This window comes from Papilio machaon, chromosome 3, assembly GCF_912999745.1.
Source record: "Papilio machaon chromosome 3, ilPapMach1.1, whole genome shotgun sequence".
In the NCBI taxonomy this organism is placed as follows: domain Eukaryota; kingdom Metazoa; phylum Arthropoda; class Insecta; order Lepidoptera; family Papilionidae; genus Papilio; species Papilio machaon.
In genome coordinates, this window is record NC_059988.1 from 9812497 (window position 1) to 9830249 (window position 17753).

Genomic DNA, 17753 nt, shown 5'->3' on the forward strand with positions numbered 1-17753 from the left:
ATAAGATTAACAATACATAATTGTTGATACGTGTTAGGAAATATTTAAAAGCGTAATTTTGACGTACATAGCCGCGTTAATACAGTCCAAGTATCAACATAAACAAGCGGCATACAATGGACAGCGGATTTAAAACTTCGTTGTAACCCACGCAGCTACCGAAGTCGCTTTTATTAATAGACTATATCGTTGAAAACTATTCTTAATCTCTTAATCTCTGTTCGACGTTAGAGAATCTACCGCTTTCTATGCAAATTTATAGAGGTCATGTCAAGGGCTTTTATTATCATATATTCGATTTATTTCTTCTTCTTTGTGTCAACATTATTTATATTTCCCCCCATTAAACTGTGATACAGTATTTTAAGATGACATTAACAGACGTAATAATTAATTGACAAAAGTTTAAGTTCGCTGTAGACGTGTTTTAAATTTTACATTTTATACAGAGTGTATAAATTGATAAATAACATAAGCACGGCAGTCATAAAAACATATTTACACAATTCCATTTAACTCTACTGACTTTATATCACTTTGTTAACACTCTTCTACTTCCCGCGTGATTGTCTTCTATCTCATCTATCTTTTTCTAATACAAAAAGGCAAAGGTCATAGTGGACAGTATGCCACGTCTTTGACAGAATGCAAACTCCTTGTCAACCAAAGAGATGGGATACATAATTCTTCACTCAACACAAGAGGACACATAAAAATCTCGAATATGCTTTACAATTATGTTCATAAAATAATATTACATCATTTGTAATATACTTCATAAATTATTGTTAGACTTGCGTTGTTATTTTCTACATTCATAAAATTAAAAACTTAATTTCTTTCAAAATTAGAACAGAACATCTTTCCAGCATGTAACGGAAACAGACACAAAATACAAAATCAACAGTAAAACAAAATACACTTGTCTATTTAAAGTAGTTACTATTTTATAAAGTAGTCTATATATTTAATTTGAAATTTTATTTCTTCAATTGAACTGATATTGAAATGCTAGTAGGATTCAATATAAAATTAGAAAAGTTTGGAAACAAAAGTAGCTTTAGATAGTCCAAGACGTTGGGCTTTAACAAAATTGATTCTGCACCTCAAATAGAACTGTCTATAAGCTTTGCACTTCTACATACAAGTGTAAGGCACAGACTAAAAATATTGAATTATTTAAAAAATTTTTAAGAATTTTTTAATATTTTATTATTTAACAAAAAAATATTCACAAGCAAAAATGTTTTTTGACCCTAGATAAAGAAATGCCATTTTTATATTTGCGATTAAACTATATAAATGTAGAGAAAAAATATATTATTATTCTGGTATCTTTTTAACTATCTTTAAAAAAGATATATAATACTAAAATCTATCACTTTTTATAACCAATTCGTGAAATAGAGTGAAAAAAAAATGGTTTCCGTTCACACTAATCGTAGTTAAAAGTAACGGCTTTTAACTTAGTAGCAACTCACTGACCAATAATTACTTAGTGCAGATTTTACGCTTGAATATTTTAACAGATTCGTCCATATTTTAAGATTCATACCTAGTATAGAAATAGCTGTACATTTAGTAATGCTTCAGGTTCGAATCCAGAAATCATTTGCAATAATTAATATTCATGATAAATCGGAAAACAATAGAGTTTTATAAAAACCAGTATTTATAATGTAACTAGTTAACGCACGCGTCTCCGTCTGCGCGAAATTACAAAAACATAATAAGAAACCTATGTGATATTCCAGACTATACTGTGCCTCTATGACAAATTTCATCAAGATCCATGCAAGAGTTCTGGAGATCCATCCATCCATCCATCTATCTAAACATTCGTCAAACATTGTCAAAATACTCATACAAATACATACTGACATCCCTTATATTTTCTATATGATAGGTACCTACTTCTAGTATTGTAACATCAAAACAGGAAACTTATCCATAACTAGTTGCAGAATACAGATGAAAAGTGATTCAAAAACATATAACGCTTCATCCGTCAACATAACAAAATTAGAAATCAAGATCCTTTAATAGATCGGTAATTGATTTTACCAGATGTTTCGTATCAAGCCGGGACTAAGCCAGGGCTGTCACTTCTACGTGATTGACCCAAATCTTAAGGCTTTATAATTTTTTTTTTTAAGAATATGGGTTTGTACCCCATAAATGACTTCTATATCTTAGATTCAGAGTGGCTGGTGTGAGATAAGTCACTTGTTATTTCAACTGCAAAGGGTATATGGCAGTGATTCCCAAAGTGGTCCAAGTAGACCAGAAGACCCGGAATGCGATGACGAGAAATAATATTATGGGTTTACAAGTTGAAGAACATATGTAGCATTAGGGAATTTACTGCAGCAGCATCATCGAAACCAGTTAAATTTTAATAAGGGTCTGTCTACGAGATGAAAGTTTTGGAATCTCTGATCTATGGGTACAAGTCATTAGACGTTATGTCGACGCTTTAGTTCTCGGGCCTACTAACTAGGTACCTTTATTAAATCTTTGTCCCAGCCCTAATTTAAGCCAGGAATAAGTCAGGCGATGGAGTCGGTACGCGCTGTAAAAATAGGCGCGCGACTGCCGTTTGAGATGCGATTGAAAACACGTAAATCAAACGATGTACGCCCTACAACACGTAAATGTACCGAATGTGCTCGTCTGGAGATACAAGGAAAATAGTTCTTAGGAAGAAACGTTTTTGATGTTTTGTTATCGAAACTTGCTTGACATCTTTGATCCGATTTCACTAGTTATTGCATTATAGTTTCACATTTCGAAACATAAGTAAATAAAGCCAGTCTTTTTAAAATATTAAACTAAATGTTTTTATTAAAGTATTTTTAATAAAATAATGTATCATAAAATTAAATTGTTAAGAAAAAAATACTATCGTTTTTAATGAATTATCACCGGAATCGGAATTCAAAATTCGTTTCCGAACAATGAAAAAGTCGTAACGCCGGATGTCACAATGAATTGTCATAATATTTTATCCATATCCGGTCCTTTTTTAGGACAATGCACTATTTCACAACAAAAAAAAAAAGTAAAATTAAGACAAATAGCAATTATTTTAAACGATTGTTACAAAACATTGTTGTCGTAGTTTAAATTGACTTATATAAAAATATGAAAAAACTTGCTAATTAATAAAATGAACGTAGCAACCTAAAAAAGTAGAAGGTCAAATAAAAAAAATTCAAACAGTAATAGACTTTATCCGTCAGGAATAAAAAATAGATCAGAATAATATCGGTACCAATTTCAGTTCTAATCACGAAATATTATTAAAAATAACAAAATGCAAACATAACTATAACATGGGGGGATGGAAAGCAAATTGCATCAGTACAGTCTACGCTAATCCGATTACGATGCGCTTTTATTTATTGATGTGGAAAATCACAATGGCTACGTGCCATATATTCCGTAATAACAAAATAACAGCATAAATGTATAACCCAACTGGTATTCTTCCATTTTGATATCACGTTTTTTCTAGTAATTGACTTGTGTAAGAAAATTACACTCTGACTGAAAAGTTGTATATTTTATTAAATAGATGGCGTTGTTTTATTTTCTTAACATATCAATCACGATTTTAAGCTTCACTGTGATGGTTGTTAGGGCTAACACTCCAGCTATTTTTTTTTTAATGAAAATACTGACATTTCCAATATTTAAACTATTTTCTTTGTCTTATTAAAAGAACAATAGCTAGGTAATTCATAATTACGGTGACAATAACTAATTAAAAGAAATGACGATTCAATCAAATGATTTGATATTTCAATTAAAATTTTCACAGCTGTATCAACTTTAATGGCGTTTGCAAAATATTATGATTGTAGACTGTGGCCATCGGTAATCAATTTGGGTATTATTAGCCTGAATTATAGGTTATTTTCAGTGCTAAGTTTCAATTTCTGACCATGCAATTGTACCATAGCCAACCATAGTTTTGTTTATTAATGTTTAAAGTTGTAAAGAAATAAATTCGGGTAAGAAATGTGTTTCTGAGGGAAGGTCAAAGTGCATTTAGACAATAGCAAATCGTCGTCTACCGTATAACCTCCGCGAAATGATGAATGGAGGTATGCAGTCTTTGTTGCATCATTGTGACATCGTAAGAGAATGTTGTAGCAACATAGAATATATAAAAAAAAGTTTTATTTAGAGTTGTACAAGGTCGCACCGCTTCTGCCGTTGCACAAGATAACTACAAGTTTCCTTCCTTAATCTTAACTGCTTTTCTCTATTCTAGTTGTAATTCTGTAACCCTGATGATCTAGCAAATGTCAAGGCCTGATAGGAAACAATTATTTGTCAAGTTCATTTATAGTTTGATGGGAAAATGAAGAAAATACTAACATTTGCTCGAATTAACTATAAGTCAATGCGTCTATGATCGTCTACGATTGATTTTATCCTATCTACGTCGTTTAATCTTTGAGGAAATGGCGGGAAAAACCATAAAGCAGCATGACGCCTTTGAAGAATCAAAAGTGTTTTACTCATTCTCTCAAAGTAATATTCATTTAAGTATTACTAAATTTGTATCATTTAAATCACCGACAGTAGATGTATTTTACAAAAAATAATACTGTCTTTAATATTGGTATCCGATTAGATATATTTTTTTTGTATATATTGCAATTTTCCAGCCTATTTCTTTTTACGTATCCGTCAAATGATCATTCGATGTCAATCAACAAACCCAACCGAAATGACCAACGACCAGGCGACCCGCCATCATTACCAAGTGACGTAGAAAAGCGCGCGAAAAGCAGAAGGCAGCCATTTTGTCCCTTCAACTTCGTCCGAAAATTGATTAATCAGAATGTGATATATCAGTAGGTTATTTATAATAATAGCATACATTTACGAAATGATTAACTGTGGGCCTAACACGAATATCTGTGACAGTCGCCATCGTATCATCATCGACTAAATTTGTACGGCGCCCCCTATAGGGCGTATAGTTTACCAAAAACCTGATACTAATCTTACTTATATTATAAATGCGAATGTTTAGATGGATGGATATTTGTTTGAAGGTATCTCCGAAACGGCTCAACGGATCTCGATGAAATTTGGCATAGATGTAGATCATAGCCTGGAAGAATACATAGGCTATTTATTATGTTTTTTTTTTATTTCCCCGCGGACGGAGTCGCGGCCGACGGCTAGTTTTGAAATAATTAAAATAACAATTACGATCGATAGAATCCAGTGATATGAAAAAAAAACTAATTTAAGTAATGTTACAAAGTAACAGACACGGCAAGGCATAGTTTATAGCGAACATACAAATATTGTGGATATAAATTGCGGATAGAGTTATAAACATTATTTCGACGAGTGTTAAGATAATAAAACGAGTCCGTGTCTAGTTTTTCATATCTCAGCAACGTTTCATTTTATTATAGCGCTCTAAATAATTATGTTTTATCTTACAAAACGTACATCAAAGGATGTAAAAAATTAACATAAATATTATTAAACATTTTATAGCTTTATGTCTTATTTAATTTCTAAAAATGTTATCTTCATATATCAATTGGATAAAACTCTATATTATCTATGGTAATTATATCAGCGATATTATTTTCAATATCTATATTTCCTCATAAAGTATTTCTTGTCTTTTATAGTTTTGCCAACGCTATCACATATTAACCCTGGTTATCCACTGCTTTGAAACATGTCTAAATCATATTGTCTTATTTATTTGGTACAAATATATCGCAATGGAAACTCACCTTAAAAATTCAAGTATTACTCTTTTAATGTAATATTAAAGATATATAATATAACAAAGGTGAAAAGAACTATTAGTGTTCGCATCTGTACATTGTGTTAGACCGGCCGAGTTGGTCGGATGTGGGTCAACACTGTCCAAACTCACTGTACAGGCCTGTGCTGCTGTCTCACAACAAATTCATACATCCTAAATAAATTGAACTATACATTATCTTCTACAATAAAAATCAATGTATATTTTTCAACGTAGATTTTGATGATACGTTACTAAGGTTTCCTAAGGCGCGTTGTTTGCTCTAAAAAATAAAAACAAAATTTCGTTCGTAATAAAACTTTTTGCTTGGACATTACCGTAATTTTTATTTTGACTGTACAGAAAAATAATGCACAAGTAAAAATTGCAGCAGAATTTTAGAAAGCTCATATCTCGTGAGATTTTAGAAGTAAGTATTGAAAGAAGTTTTATATCTCACAATTGACAAAGTTAACTTTTAATGTACTGTGAAATATACGGTATGAGTGTCATTGCCTTATAAGTAAAGTATCAAAACGTTGAACTGTGTACTCTGCTTACCTTGTAATGAACGGAACAAGAGTATATTCTTATTAATTACTTTAGCAAACTGAGCGGCGCAGTAATTGTATGCTGGGCCGTTTCTGCTTGTAATTGTGTGCCTCTAATGAACACAAACATGTTACAAACTATAATATCCGGCCTATATAAAACTGTGCTAATTTCAATCAAGTTTCAGGATATATAAAACTTGTTACATTGTTTAGCCAGGCTCGGCTGTAGGAGCGTTTGCCTGTGACCGCTCCGACACTAATTTAATGCATGTTTTTTATTTTCTCATTAACCTTCGAGATGCTCCGGTTTCGAATCGGCGGCGTTTTATTTTTGAAACACGGTTACGCGCCGTGATTAGTGGCAGAAACGTTTAACACGTTCCAAAATCGAGTTTTGTTTAAATTCACCAGTTATTTGTCAAACGAGTCGACTTCTCATTTGGCTGAATTATGCTTGATGCTTTTGCCTGAAATATTTGTTCACTAAAAAGCGATACATTATAACTCGTCAATTTTGGCGGGACGAATCATAACCGCTCTCAGCTTTAATTAGTTCACCGTTTCTCTTTAATCCCACCTGATGTTGAACGATGATCCGGATTGACGTGTCGTTGAAATTTACTCACATTATTTCAAAGAATTTTTTTTTTACTTTACAATTAATTTTTGCAAAAATGCAAATGAACACGTTTCGTTTTTAAAATATTCCTCGTCGAATAAACAAGTCCTACGCGACGCCACTACGAACGCGTGATTTAAAAAGTTTCAAATTCGAAAAAAGAACTAAAAAGATAGATCGCGTTCGATTTTTGAGTAGTTGTCAGTTTGGGCGGGAGTCGCGCGAGTTGGCGCGAGAGCGCGAGCGGCGCGCGGGAGCGATCGCGTCGACTGGCCGCCGCCGGCCCCGCTCCGAAAGCTTCTTGCGTTAAACACAGAAGCGATGTGCATTCTATTTATAAACTTAAGTTGGTTCGCGGCACGCGTCCACGCGTCCTACCTACATTAACATCATAACATGTGAAGTTGCCGACGCAGCGACTGATGAAACGCGTTCCTGTGTTTATGCCCTACAATAGACATAATTAAAATCGATTTAAATCTGTCGTCGGTTACGTCGGCCGGTCAGGCTGCCGTTTACACAAGCGTAAGTTGTGTAAGGAGGTCGGCGGCGGCGGCGGCGGCGCTGCTCGTAACTTACGCTGGAGCCCCTCCAACAACAATACACATGTTCGCCGTTACGATTATCTAATGTATCGACTTTGATATTCGAGCGGGGAATATCGATTTTATTTATTGAAACAACACATTCCACGATATCATAATCGTGAATTGCTGCGATAAATGTCGATTTTGACATATTTATGTTGTTCAATGATGTACGACTAATAAAGTTTGATGGTTTTTAGACTTTGTTTATTATAACTAAAAGCTCATAAGCGCTTATTTAAATCACCGCCATGCGCTGTCAAAACATGCCATTGTACGTCAACATCGGACAGAGCACGGTCTTAGCAGACGATGTCATACGAAATTTATTGGTACAATGTTTTATGTTTTGATCTTTTTTAATCTTTCCTAGAATGAAAAATCTTAGCTGAGCATAATAATAATATTCATATTTCAGTTGTAACGTTAGTCTTTAACAGTTTACATAAACATGTCATCAGAATTTGTCTATGATGGTTGTATCAGGTATCAGTAAGACCGATTATAAAATACTCCAAAAATATTAGCTTTTTCGTGAAATTTCTTTTTTTTTCCGTGTCGACTGTGAATCGAGAACAAGGTTTCATTATATGAATAATTGTTTTTGTTTTAAGTACACTTTTAACGTGAAATAAAGCAGTATAAAGACAATTATAAAATGTGGTTAAACACATCCTTATAACTGGTAATTAAGTTGATACAGAATACTCTTATCTTACTATATCAGTGGTTCCCAAAGTGGACCAGGCTCATATGAGGTCCTTTCAATTTAAGTTTGGGGTTTCAAGTTAAAGAAGATACGTAGAAACTGGTGGTTCATAGATACCAGTAAAATTTAAGAGGTTTAAGAGAATTTGTGAAGTTTGGGAATATGTGGACTATAGTCTGACAACCTATTTGTCCAGGTGCGTGCAGTAAAGAGATTGGCACAAGTGATCAACTGAAGCACGTCGAAAAATTGTCGTTGTGTAATAATTTTTCGAGAAGCTTTGATATATATAAAGAAAAAAGTATCTCTGAGTGTGCCCTCTTTCGGCTTTATTGGGGGCACTTGTACAAAATACAAGCATAATTCAAACCTTACTGTAAACCCACAAAAACCGCAATAGTTTTTGATACTCTATGTACAAAATATATTGTATTAAGTAAGCAGGAAATATACTAATCAATTAAAATGGTTTAGTTATAGCTAAAAAATATATTTTATCCAAATATCTAACCCTTATGACAACGGCCAAAAACCTTGCCGCCACGTGCGCGGTGACAATAAATTAAAATAATACAAACGTCCGCGCCAACACGAATATTAACATAGTTGAGATTCACAAGGATCCGGTATGACACACCCGGCTGGCATGCCACCGCATACTGAAATAACTATATACCAGCTGAAAATAATGAAGCTGTAATAATGAAACGTTAAACGGTCGCTCTTAAACTGCATCTGTCGGATGACGGATGCTCGAGGAAATTTTTAGACTGACCTTTTTAGTCCATTGATCATTTGTTTTTTTTATTTGACAAAAAGAACAAACACCACAGCAAAGTAAGTAAACAGGAAACTCACGATTAGAGTGAAGGATTAAAGCTCACCTGCATATTTTACAAGTGTAATGATTGCTGTGTTAAATTATAAAAAAAGGACTGATTTTTATTAATAAACTAACTGACGTTATCCTTTCCTTAACATTAATATTAAATTCAAATGTTCAGCCTTTTTTTTTTTTTTTTCTTTCAAAATAGCTTTTTCCTGGCGATTTAAAACATAACAAAAAGATTTAGCGAAATTGTTCTATCCGTTCACCAAAATGCGATGACCAAGGTACACATAGATTCATACTTATATATTACATTATATATATACAAGCAACCAATATTTGCCCGTGACTTTGTCTGCGTGGAATTAATAAAAAAAATCTAGTAATAAATATAGTCTATGTCACTAATGTCACACATATGTAGCTTCCCAACAGTGAAAGAATGTTTCAAATTGTATCAGTAGTTTTGGAGCCTATTCAATATAAACAAACAAACAAACAAACAAACAAATATTTCTTCATTATAATACTCGTACTAGTATAGATATGTAAATGACCACAAATTGTCTGATAGAATATACCAAAAAGGTGTAATTTTGTACAGCAGTCGCGGCCACGCCGGCTGCCCGGCTGGTCGGCGGGCAATAAAGCACGATTTAGGATTTGGCGCCAACACCCACAACACTACATAGAAATTATTGTCAACTAATTACGTTATCATTTTATTATAATCAGTTTTTCGATACAAATTTCAATAACCCATTTTGAGGACCAATTTCTAAACTAGTTAATAAAAAATCAATAACTCTTCAAGAAAGAATATGTATCAAATAATCTTACATTACAATATCACTCAAATCGTTTAAATTACTAGCTTTCGCCCGCGATTCTGTCCGCACGAAATTAAAATCAAAACTTATTAAGTAGCCAATGTGTTCTTCCAGACCATATTCTACATGTATACCAAATTTCATAAAGATCCGTTGAGCCGTTCTGGAGATACCTTCAAACAAACATCCATCCATCTAAACATTCGCATTTATAATATTAGTATTATTAGGGAGATATTAAAGAAAATCTAGATACTACCATATTAGCCAGGCAATAACTCATAATTCACTAAAAACTAAAAATTATAATTTATTGCCACCCACATCGTACATTAAAAAACATAAAATACATATAAATCACAAACTTAATATGGCAAAGGATGATGTGGCAGATTGATGCCAGCTCATCGAAAGCAGGGACAGATCTAACTGCCCCTGCGATAATTTTCAGCTGGAACCTTTAAAAACAAACAAAACTCTCCCCTATCACATACATATATCCTAATGAACAGTAACTAAACTAAAGCATATGATAAATAATGAATTAGTCAAACAGTACCTCAGTGAAATTGCACACAAATCGTACCAAATATTAGATATTACTCGTTAAATCGGCACAGCGCGGCCGCAAGCGAGAACCGGTAATTAATTGAAATCTGCAATACTGCTGCAGTTATTAACAGATTTTTATATAAGTTGAAATATTAAAATTATATATTATATGTTAGATATGTAAAAATTAACAAATCTTTTATTGATGAGGATTATATCTTGACGTCGACGTGAGACAGTCATTCTTCGACATCAAAGTTGACAAGTAATCTTAATAGGGTTGCCATTTATACAAATAATGCAATATACGTGTACCATCCAACAGATTGGCCGGAGAGAGAATATACAGGTTTCGTCTAAACTCAGTAGACATGTTTCAAATTCGATCCACTTTTGTTTTTCATTTAACTCTTCCTATCCTGTCTTCGAACCCTTTCATGTGTTAAGTTGCATTGTAACATCAACTTATACAATTAAGAAATAACTTTAAGCTATGTATTGCTAATACGAATATAATAACTTATTTACTTACACTCAGAAGCTCATTTGTTACGAAACTGAATCTAATGAAAGACAGGTGAATTATCGAATGATAGTTGAGAGGAAACCAATGACTTGGCAATAGTTTAACCCTTTATTACTTTTGCTGAGATTGGTATAGTACGACTAATAGTAATTGGTCAACGACAATTTACTTTGAAATATTTTTTTTTCATTACTTAAATAGTTAAGCAAAAACAGTAACTGTTTATTTTTATAAACTTGTAGATGAGTTGTATATTTAGCTATTATAGTTTTTTAGATCCATTAAACTTTATCATCAAAGCGAAAATGTGAAATACAAGGCAATAAAATCCTGTGGTGTAAGAGCTATTTTTATAGCTTTTCAAGTATTGTGATTACGCCCGATAAAATCCAAGTAAAAACGTTCAAAATCATTCTATCCATAGGGAATTCCTTTTTAAATTATGTGAAAGTAAAATTTTCTTCTCTCTTGAATTTATTTTATAGCGATTTTTTAATTCGTTAGTAACGTCGTATACGCTTTTCACCTACGCGCTACGGCGTAGCGCCGCTACGAATCTAGAGGTCCATAATAGACTTAATTGCATCATTGCTTTGATGAACCGTTTAAATGTGATAACATCAAAAATACTCAGTAAATAAATATGTCATGTTTTGTCTTTATTTAACTGAATAATATTAATAAAAACAGAACATAGGCGATTAAATTTATACTTATAAAAAAAATTAAAAAATTATATTTTCCAAGCAAATAATAAGTGGTTTGATGATTCCGAGACCTTCGAACGATAGGTTACTTGAGCTATGTCTTTATCTGTTTTTAATTTTAAACTGATTCACTTGCCAATTGTTGATAGGTGGACTATAGCGTGCTATACAGAGAGGCCAATGAAGTACTGCGACTCGTGGTGCGGGATGACACGCATTATCAGCGATTAGCGGCGCTAAGTGATTGCTGACCTCGCACTCATGCCACTTTATCAGTTTTATAAACGAATTAGTAAATTTATTATATTTGGGAAGCAAAAAGGAATACTCCAAGACAAAAGACTATCCGTACACCTGTAACTTTTTGGGCTCTAGCTACGCTTATTTAACTAACATCAATATATACTGTTACGTTACTTTACGTCAATTAACAGACAAATTAAGATTTAGCAGCAATTAATTTCAATTGAACGTACTTAAGGGATTTGATATAACCATGCTACGCTTTCTACACAATCTAATCCTACTTAAGTAATCCTTATTATAATAATCCTATTAATAATTATTATCTATTACTATTTAATAAATATAAGGTAAAAAAATTTGTTATCTTAGAATAATGTAATTTTTGCGAAAAAAAAAAACTAATTGCTGATTTTAAATAGAGTATTCATAAATGTTGATATGTTATATATCAAAAATGGCTGACTACATATATATCTATACATATGTATAGGTAGAATAAAATGGACATTATAAAAAGGTGGTTGTATTGTTAATTGAGGGGCATCCAACTACAAAACTGTGGCATCGAGTGGCAGGCAATGTGCTGACGTCATACTACGTGCCTGCGCCGCCCCTGCGGAGTGGGCGAGTGGGGTAAGCAGCGATAACAAGCGCTCGAAGGTGACTCCTGAGTATGTGAATGGATTGTAGGTGAATGTTGCAACCATTTGATTTAGTTAATTAATAGTTTTATTGTTTTTTTTTTAAATCTTGGACTTGTTTTTTTTAATCATTTTTTTAATTGGACAACATTTATTCTGTCATAGTATTCTTAAGCTTTGCGATGGAAAAGAGAAACAATAATTGTTCAATGTATTCTTTGTACTAACATTATATAGTGTTTTAGAGAGTCAATATTTCCTAGAACGAAGTACATAACAATAGAGTTATTAAAATAAATAATGTAAATAATCTTAATCTGTATCCATTATATTGAAGCATGAATCTATTTGAACGATTTGTTTTCGAACTAAATTTCCACTAAACATTTCTTCCCGGAAATATATAATTCATTTGAACTGTACTTTACTGTAAATACTTGGAATGATGAATGAATAAGTTTATTAAGAAAATCTCCTGACATGAATCACATTTAGTACAAGCTTGTTCAGTAAAAAGATGGGAGAGGTGCGCGGAGTACAAAGGTTATAAAGAGGAAGATGATGCGTAACCCTTGAAATGCATCCCAGTTACATTTGAACGTTAGTCATGGATACGGCGAGTTATATATTTGGACGGACGTAATGTTACATCTGTTTTTACTTTATGTGCGTACATACTTAGCCGCAATAGTCGAGTGGTCGGGAAATCGTGGATAGAATCCGCGTATTCGGGATTAATTCTCGAACTTTCAAAACAACTTTACGAAGACCCCAGAAGAAGATTTTATTCGAGTTTTGATATGTCATCTATAATATAGATTTATTAACCTATTTCCAAGACAAAATCACTTACAATATTATAGTGTAAAGAAACATAAAGTACATATTTAGATTGTACTTGAGACGAAAAATAAATCTAGATACTAAACTAAAAGAAATCTGTATTTGCATTAAGTTAAAGTGCAGTTTATAAGTAAAAAGTTCACTTAACTCTATCTAGTTCGGAACTTAATACAAACTCGAGAATAAAACTAGTTCCAGAAACAAATACGATAAACGGTAATCGAATACTTATTTAAATAAAGAGATTGATCTTTTAGGAATAAAAAAAAACAAACAATTGAAGTTTCATAAAAACAGCACGGTTTATAATTTTTTTTTTTTATTTAAGATGACAAAATTCAGATGATTTTTATAAACTCACTACATTTTTTGTATTTCATTCCTCAAACTTTACAAATAAGAAATCCCCAATCTTATATCAATTCGACAAAGATATGTTCTAGTAAACTGTGCGTTTATTTCACTCAATCTTTCAATTTCTTATCCTTTAGTAACAAAATACTACGGGTTTTCAGTACAATATCTGCAATAATTCTTTTCACAGTCTTGATCCCAAGAAGAAGTTGTAACACAAACAAACGCACTGAATAACGCGTACAAGTGAAATTAATCGATCTTTTTCTTTGTGCAAAAACTTTTATGGTAGAGCTTAAAAGTCTGATCTTTCCACATTATTATTTATCTACAGGTATTTTCTTACTTTAGGTAAGGTTCTAGATTAGTCATCATTTAAGAAAAGTAACTTAAAAGTAGAGTTACAAAACGTCTTACACTGCTACGTCGTAGCTCGTAGAACTTATTTTGTTTACCAAGTCCATTTTTTTAGTAAAGCTCTTAAGACTTAATTTTTTGTAAGTTGTTCATTATTGTAAGATAAATACTTACCTTATCTAAAAACCTAACGTAACACAACTTTACTAATCATAATATAATATGCGAAAGACCTAGATAGTAACTTACCTGAAAGAACAACGTGAAGGCGACCCACTGGTAGTACTTGCCGTAGCGGCGCGGCGCCGAGCCCGCACTCCGCACGCCCGGGTACGCCCCGCCCGCCGCCTCGCCAGCTACTGTGAACGTCGAGTGGATCCAGCAGTACGTGTTCAGCACGTCTTCAGGAATATCTCTGTAGGAACGCATACTAAATCATTTTTGGTCATTGTTTTATCGACTAGTAGACTAGATATCGAAAGTTGTCACTGATTACCTCATTATGGGTTTCTGTCTCTTTCTCGGTCTCTTTTTTGTCAATGATAATGACAAGGATGACGATATGTTTTATTCAGAGATGTAGGTCTCAGAAACCCACGGTCAGTCAGTGAGCGATATACAGCTTGTTACTTGCCTTGATGCCTTTATCGTCTAAGCCATCTATAACAGCATAGAATCTATAACACCTCGGGGAAGGCGCTTTTAGTCGAAACATTATGAAATATTTGACCTATATATTGCGTTATAACGAGTAATACATGTTTTAAATTTTAATTTTCTTTACATTTAATACAAAAATCGAGATGTTACTCAACACATTCCAGAATTTAATGTCAACCGAACTGTAAACTTTCAAGAGAAATAAAAAATTATAATAAAAAACCGCGCCATCTATGATGCATCTGAAAAAATAAGAAGAGACCCGCGTTGCTACAAACCTTGTGTGTATACAATCTATAGGGTTGCCCACAAGATGGCGCGTGGTGAGCGCAGCGCTCGCGGCAAGCAACGCTGCCGTGGTCGCTCCGCAATGCAGACGGAATGCCACCGAGTCAATTTTAGGGTTGACTCCTTGCTGTAAATCACAAATCTATTGATTTCTAGGCTTTATTATAATATTTTTTCAAGCATACCTTTATAATTGACAGATGATGCTGTCACAGTATTTTTGATGTAGTTCACCTTTATAGAATAAAGATGGCGTTAAACATTATTTAAAAAAAACAATTAATAGTAAGTATAAGAACTTTGGAAACATTTTACTATCATACCTATATTGAATATTACTGACTATTGACATCACGACTCGGGTCAATAAACTCATTAATTCAATAAAATTCTAAGGTTTTTTCCTTACTTTACATAAGTTTGCTCGAAATGTAGGGCATGAACGCGACTTAGGACACAAAATGATATAGTGCCTTCAAAAGGGTTATGAAGGGATGTAGAGCACTTAATTTTGATCATTTTAGCCTCTTTCTATCATGATTAATTTTAAGAAGTTAGTTATAATTTAAAGAAACGCATGCGACAAATTGACCAGTTCCTTAAAACATTTCCTTATAATTTACAAAGGTCACATAATAGGGACAGAAATTGTCAAGTTAAAGAAGTATATCGTGGGGTATAGGAGGGTAATGAGGACATGCGTCTCGCATTCAAAGATAAAGATCATAAATAACTTAGAACAGCGGAAGTAGAATGAGGAAAAATGACCAGATTTATTGCTGAGGAAATAATTCCGCTAAGGTTCAATGAGTTTGAATACACAGATAAGAAACCAGTTTAGAATTATTGAACCTTAAGATACTTTGACATTCATTAAAAGAAATCATTGTTTAGAAATTTAGCATTAAATAAACATCAAATCGAGTAAGTTCTGCCTTAAATTAAATTTGTATTAGTTTGAGATTTTTCAGATACTAGTCACTGATACTATAGAGGTCTTGCATAAGCAGTTATTTGCCATCAAAACATTATTAATTACTTTATATGTATATACTTCTGTTGAAAGCCGCATGTCAATTGTTTATTGATGCAATAGTTGCACTCGATGCTAATTTTTCACAGAAAAAAAGATGAAAAAACTTTTGACATTCTGCCAAAAATTAAAAAACAATCTGCATAAAAGTATTTGATATTCAAACAACGAATCAACTAATGGATTCTCTATGAAAAATTTTTAAAAATCAATTGAAAAAGTTTTATAGGTATTGACTTCAGTCAAGTATTCAAATATTCATAAATATTAAATTACTAAGATTACTTAAGAGATAAGACTATAACTTGAAAGATAAAAAATTAAGTTAGTTAAATTATAGTACTTAGATTCGTTATGTTGCCTTATAACTTAATAGAAATACACAATTTAAAGCTAAATATAAGTTAAACCACAACATCAAGACGTTTACCTTAAGGCTCGATTTTTTTGTTAAGTTACATCAATTAATATAAGAATGAATAGATTCAAATATTTATTATAATTTTTTTTTTCTACTACTAGCAGTGCTACCAATATTCAAGCAAAATCATATCGATTGCAATGACATCTAATCCAAACAATAATGGTACAGTGCAATGATAAAATATTATCTCTGTTAAATAGCACATTTTGACTAACTAGACAAGTAGCTAGACAATTGTAACTACTAGCTATTTTTTAGTCAGGTTAAGCGGAGCTATTTCTGTTTGAAATAACCATGTGAAATGTTAAGTAATGTTTTTTTCGGAATGGCTACAGATGAGATTCAGTATTGGACGTTAAATATTACGTCGTTACCCAATGAAAATCCGATGAATAGGCTACGCTAATATTATTTATGAATACTCAAGTAATATCCATCGCGATGAACTACGCTGATGTCAGTGAAATAATTTAGAACAGTCAAATTTTGTTTTTTTTTATAAAAATGGATGATTAAGCCTACAAAAAGCATCTACTATAATCGCATTTGGCTAGTTTTTGTTTGAGTATACATTCATTTAATAGCCAGATTCGAGCTTCTAATATTATTTCATTATGAAACGTGATAGATAGCTGACATAATTTTAATTCAATATTTTAGATTAATTGAAGACATAGGACATAAATGTGAGGATTTTCTTGCTATCTACTGTCACTGCCAAAGTCTATCTACGTAGTGAGGCATGTGGTTACATCTTGGTGGTGTGGTGGGTTGCGTCTCACCCCGCCGGAGAGCAGCGCGTAGATGCTGGTGAGGATGTCCATGGGCCTGCGCGGCTGCCCCCCGCGCTCGCGCCGCCTGCCCGCGCCCGCGACGCCCGCGCTGCCCGGCCCGCGCGCCCCACCACGCGCGCCCCACCCGCGGCGACCCCACGACACGCCCGACTCCCTACGACAACAACGACAATTTTAAACACAAGAAACAATAGAACACATCTTACTACCAGACACAAAGTCAATACATTATTTTCGTATTTTATCATATTTTAAGGTACTCCCTTAGTGGCCAATCAACATCTTGGAATGCGTCATTATGTGTCCACCACAATTTTGTAGCAAGTGGGAACACAATCAGTAGCAATAGACAATTGCCACCGTTACTTATAGGTAATCTTTAATCATGACTCGACTAATCCCTTTGTGG

General features: G+C 33.1%; 1 protein-coding gene across 6 annotated transcripts in view; it reads right to left on the reverse strand.

The window, feature by feature from the left end:
* Nucleotides 1–17753, reverse strand: part of LOC106711635 (innexin shaking-B) — a 99192-nt gene that overhangs the window by 44511 nt on the left and 36928 nt on the right. For 3 of the 6 annotated variants that reach the window (XM_014503998.2, XM_014504000.2, XM_014503999.2), the window contains exon 1: nt 6923–7242. Coding sequence is in view for 3 of the 6 variants with exons in the window: in XM_045686454.1 (XP_045542410.1) it covers nt 14395–14560; nt 15084–15220; nt 17333–17498 (469 nt within the window). In the remaining 3 variants the exon portion in view is untranslated. Of the gene's footprint in view, nt 1–6922; nt 7243–14394; nt 14561–15083; nt 15221–17302; nt 17499–17753 lie in introns of those variants that run through there. The other 3 variants (XM_045686454.1, XM_045686455.1, XM_014503997.2) reach the window with 2 other exon arrangements.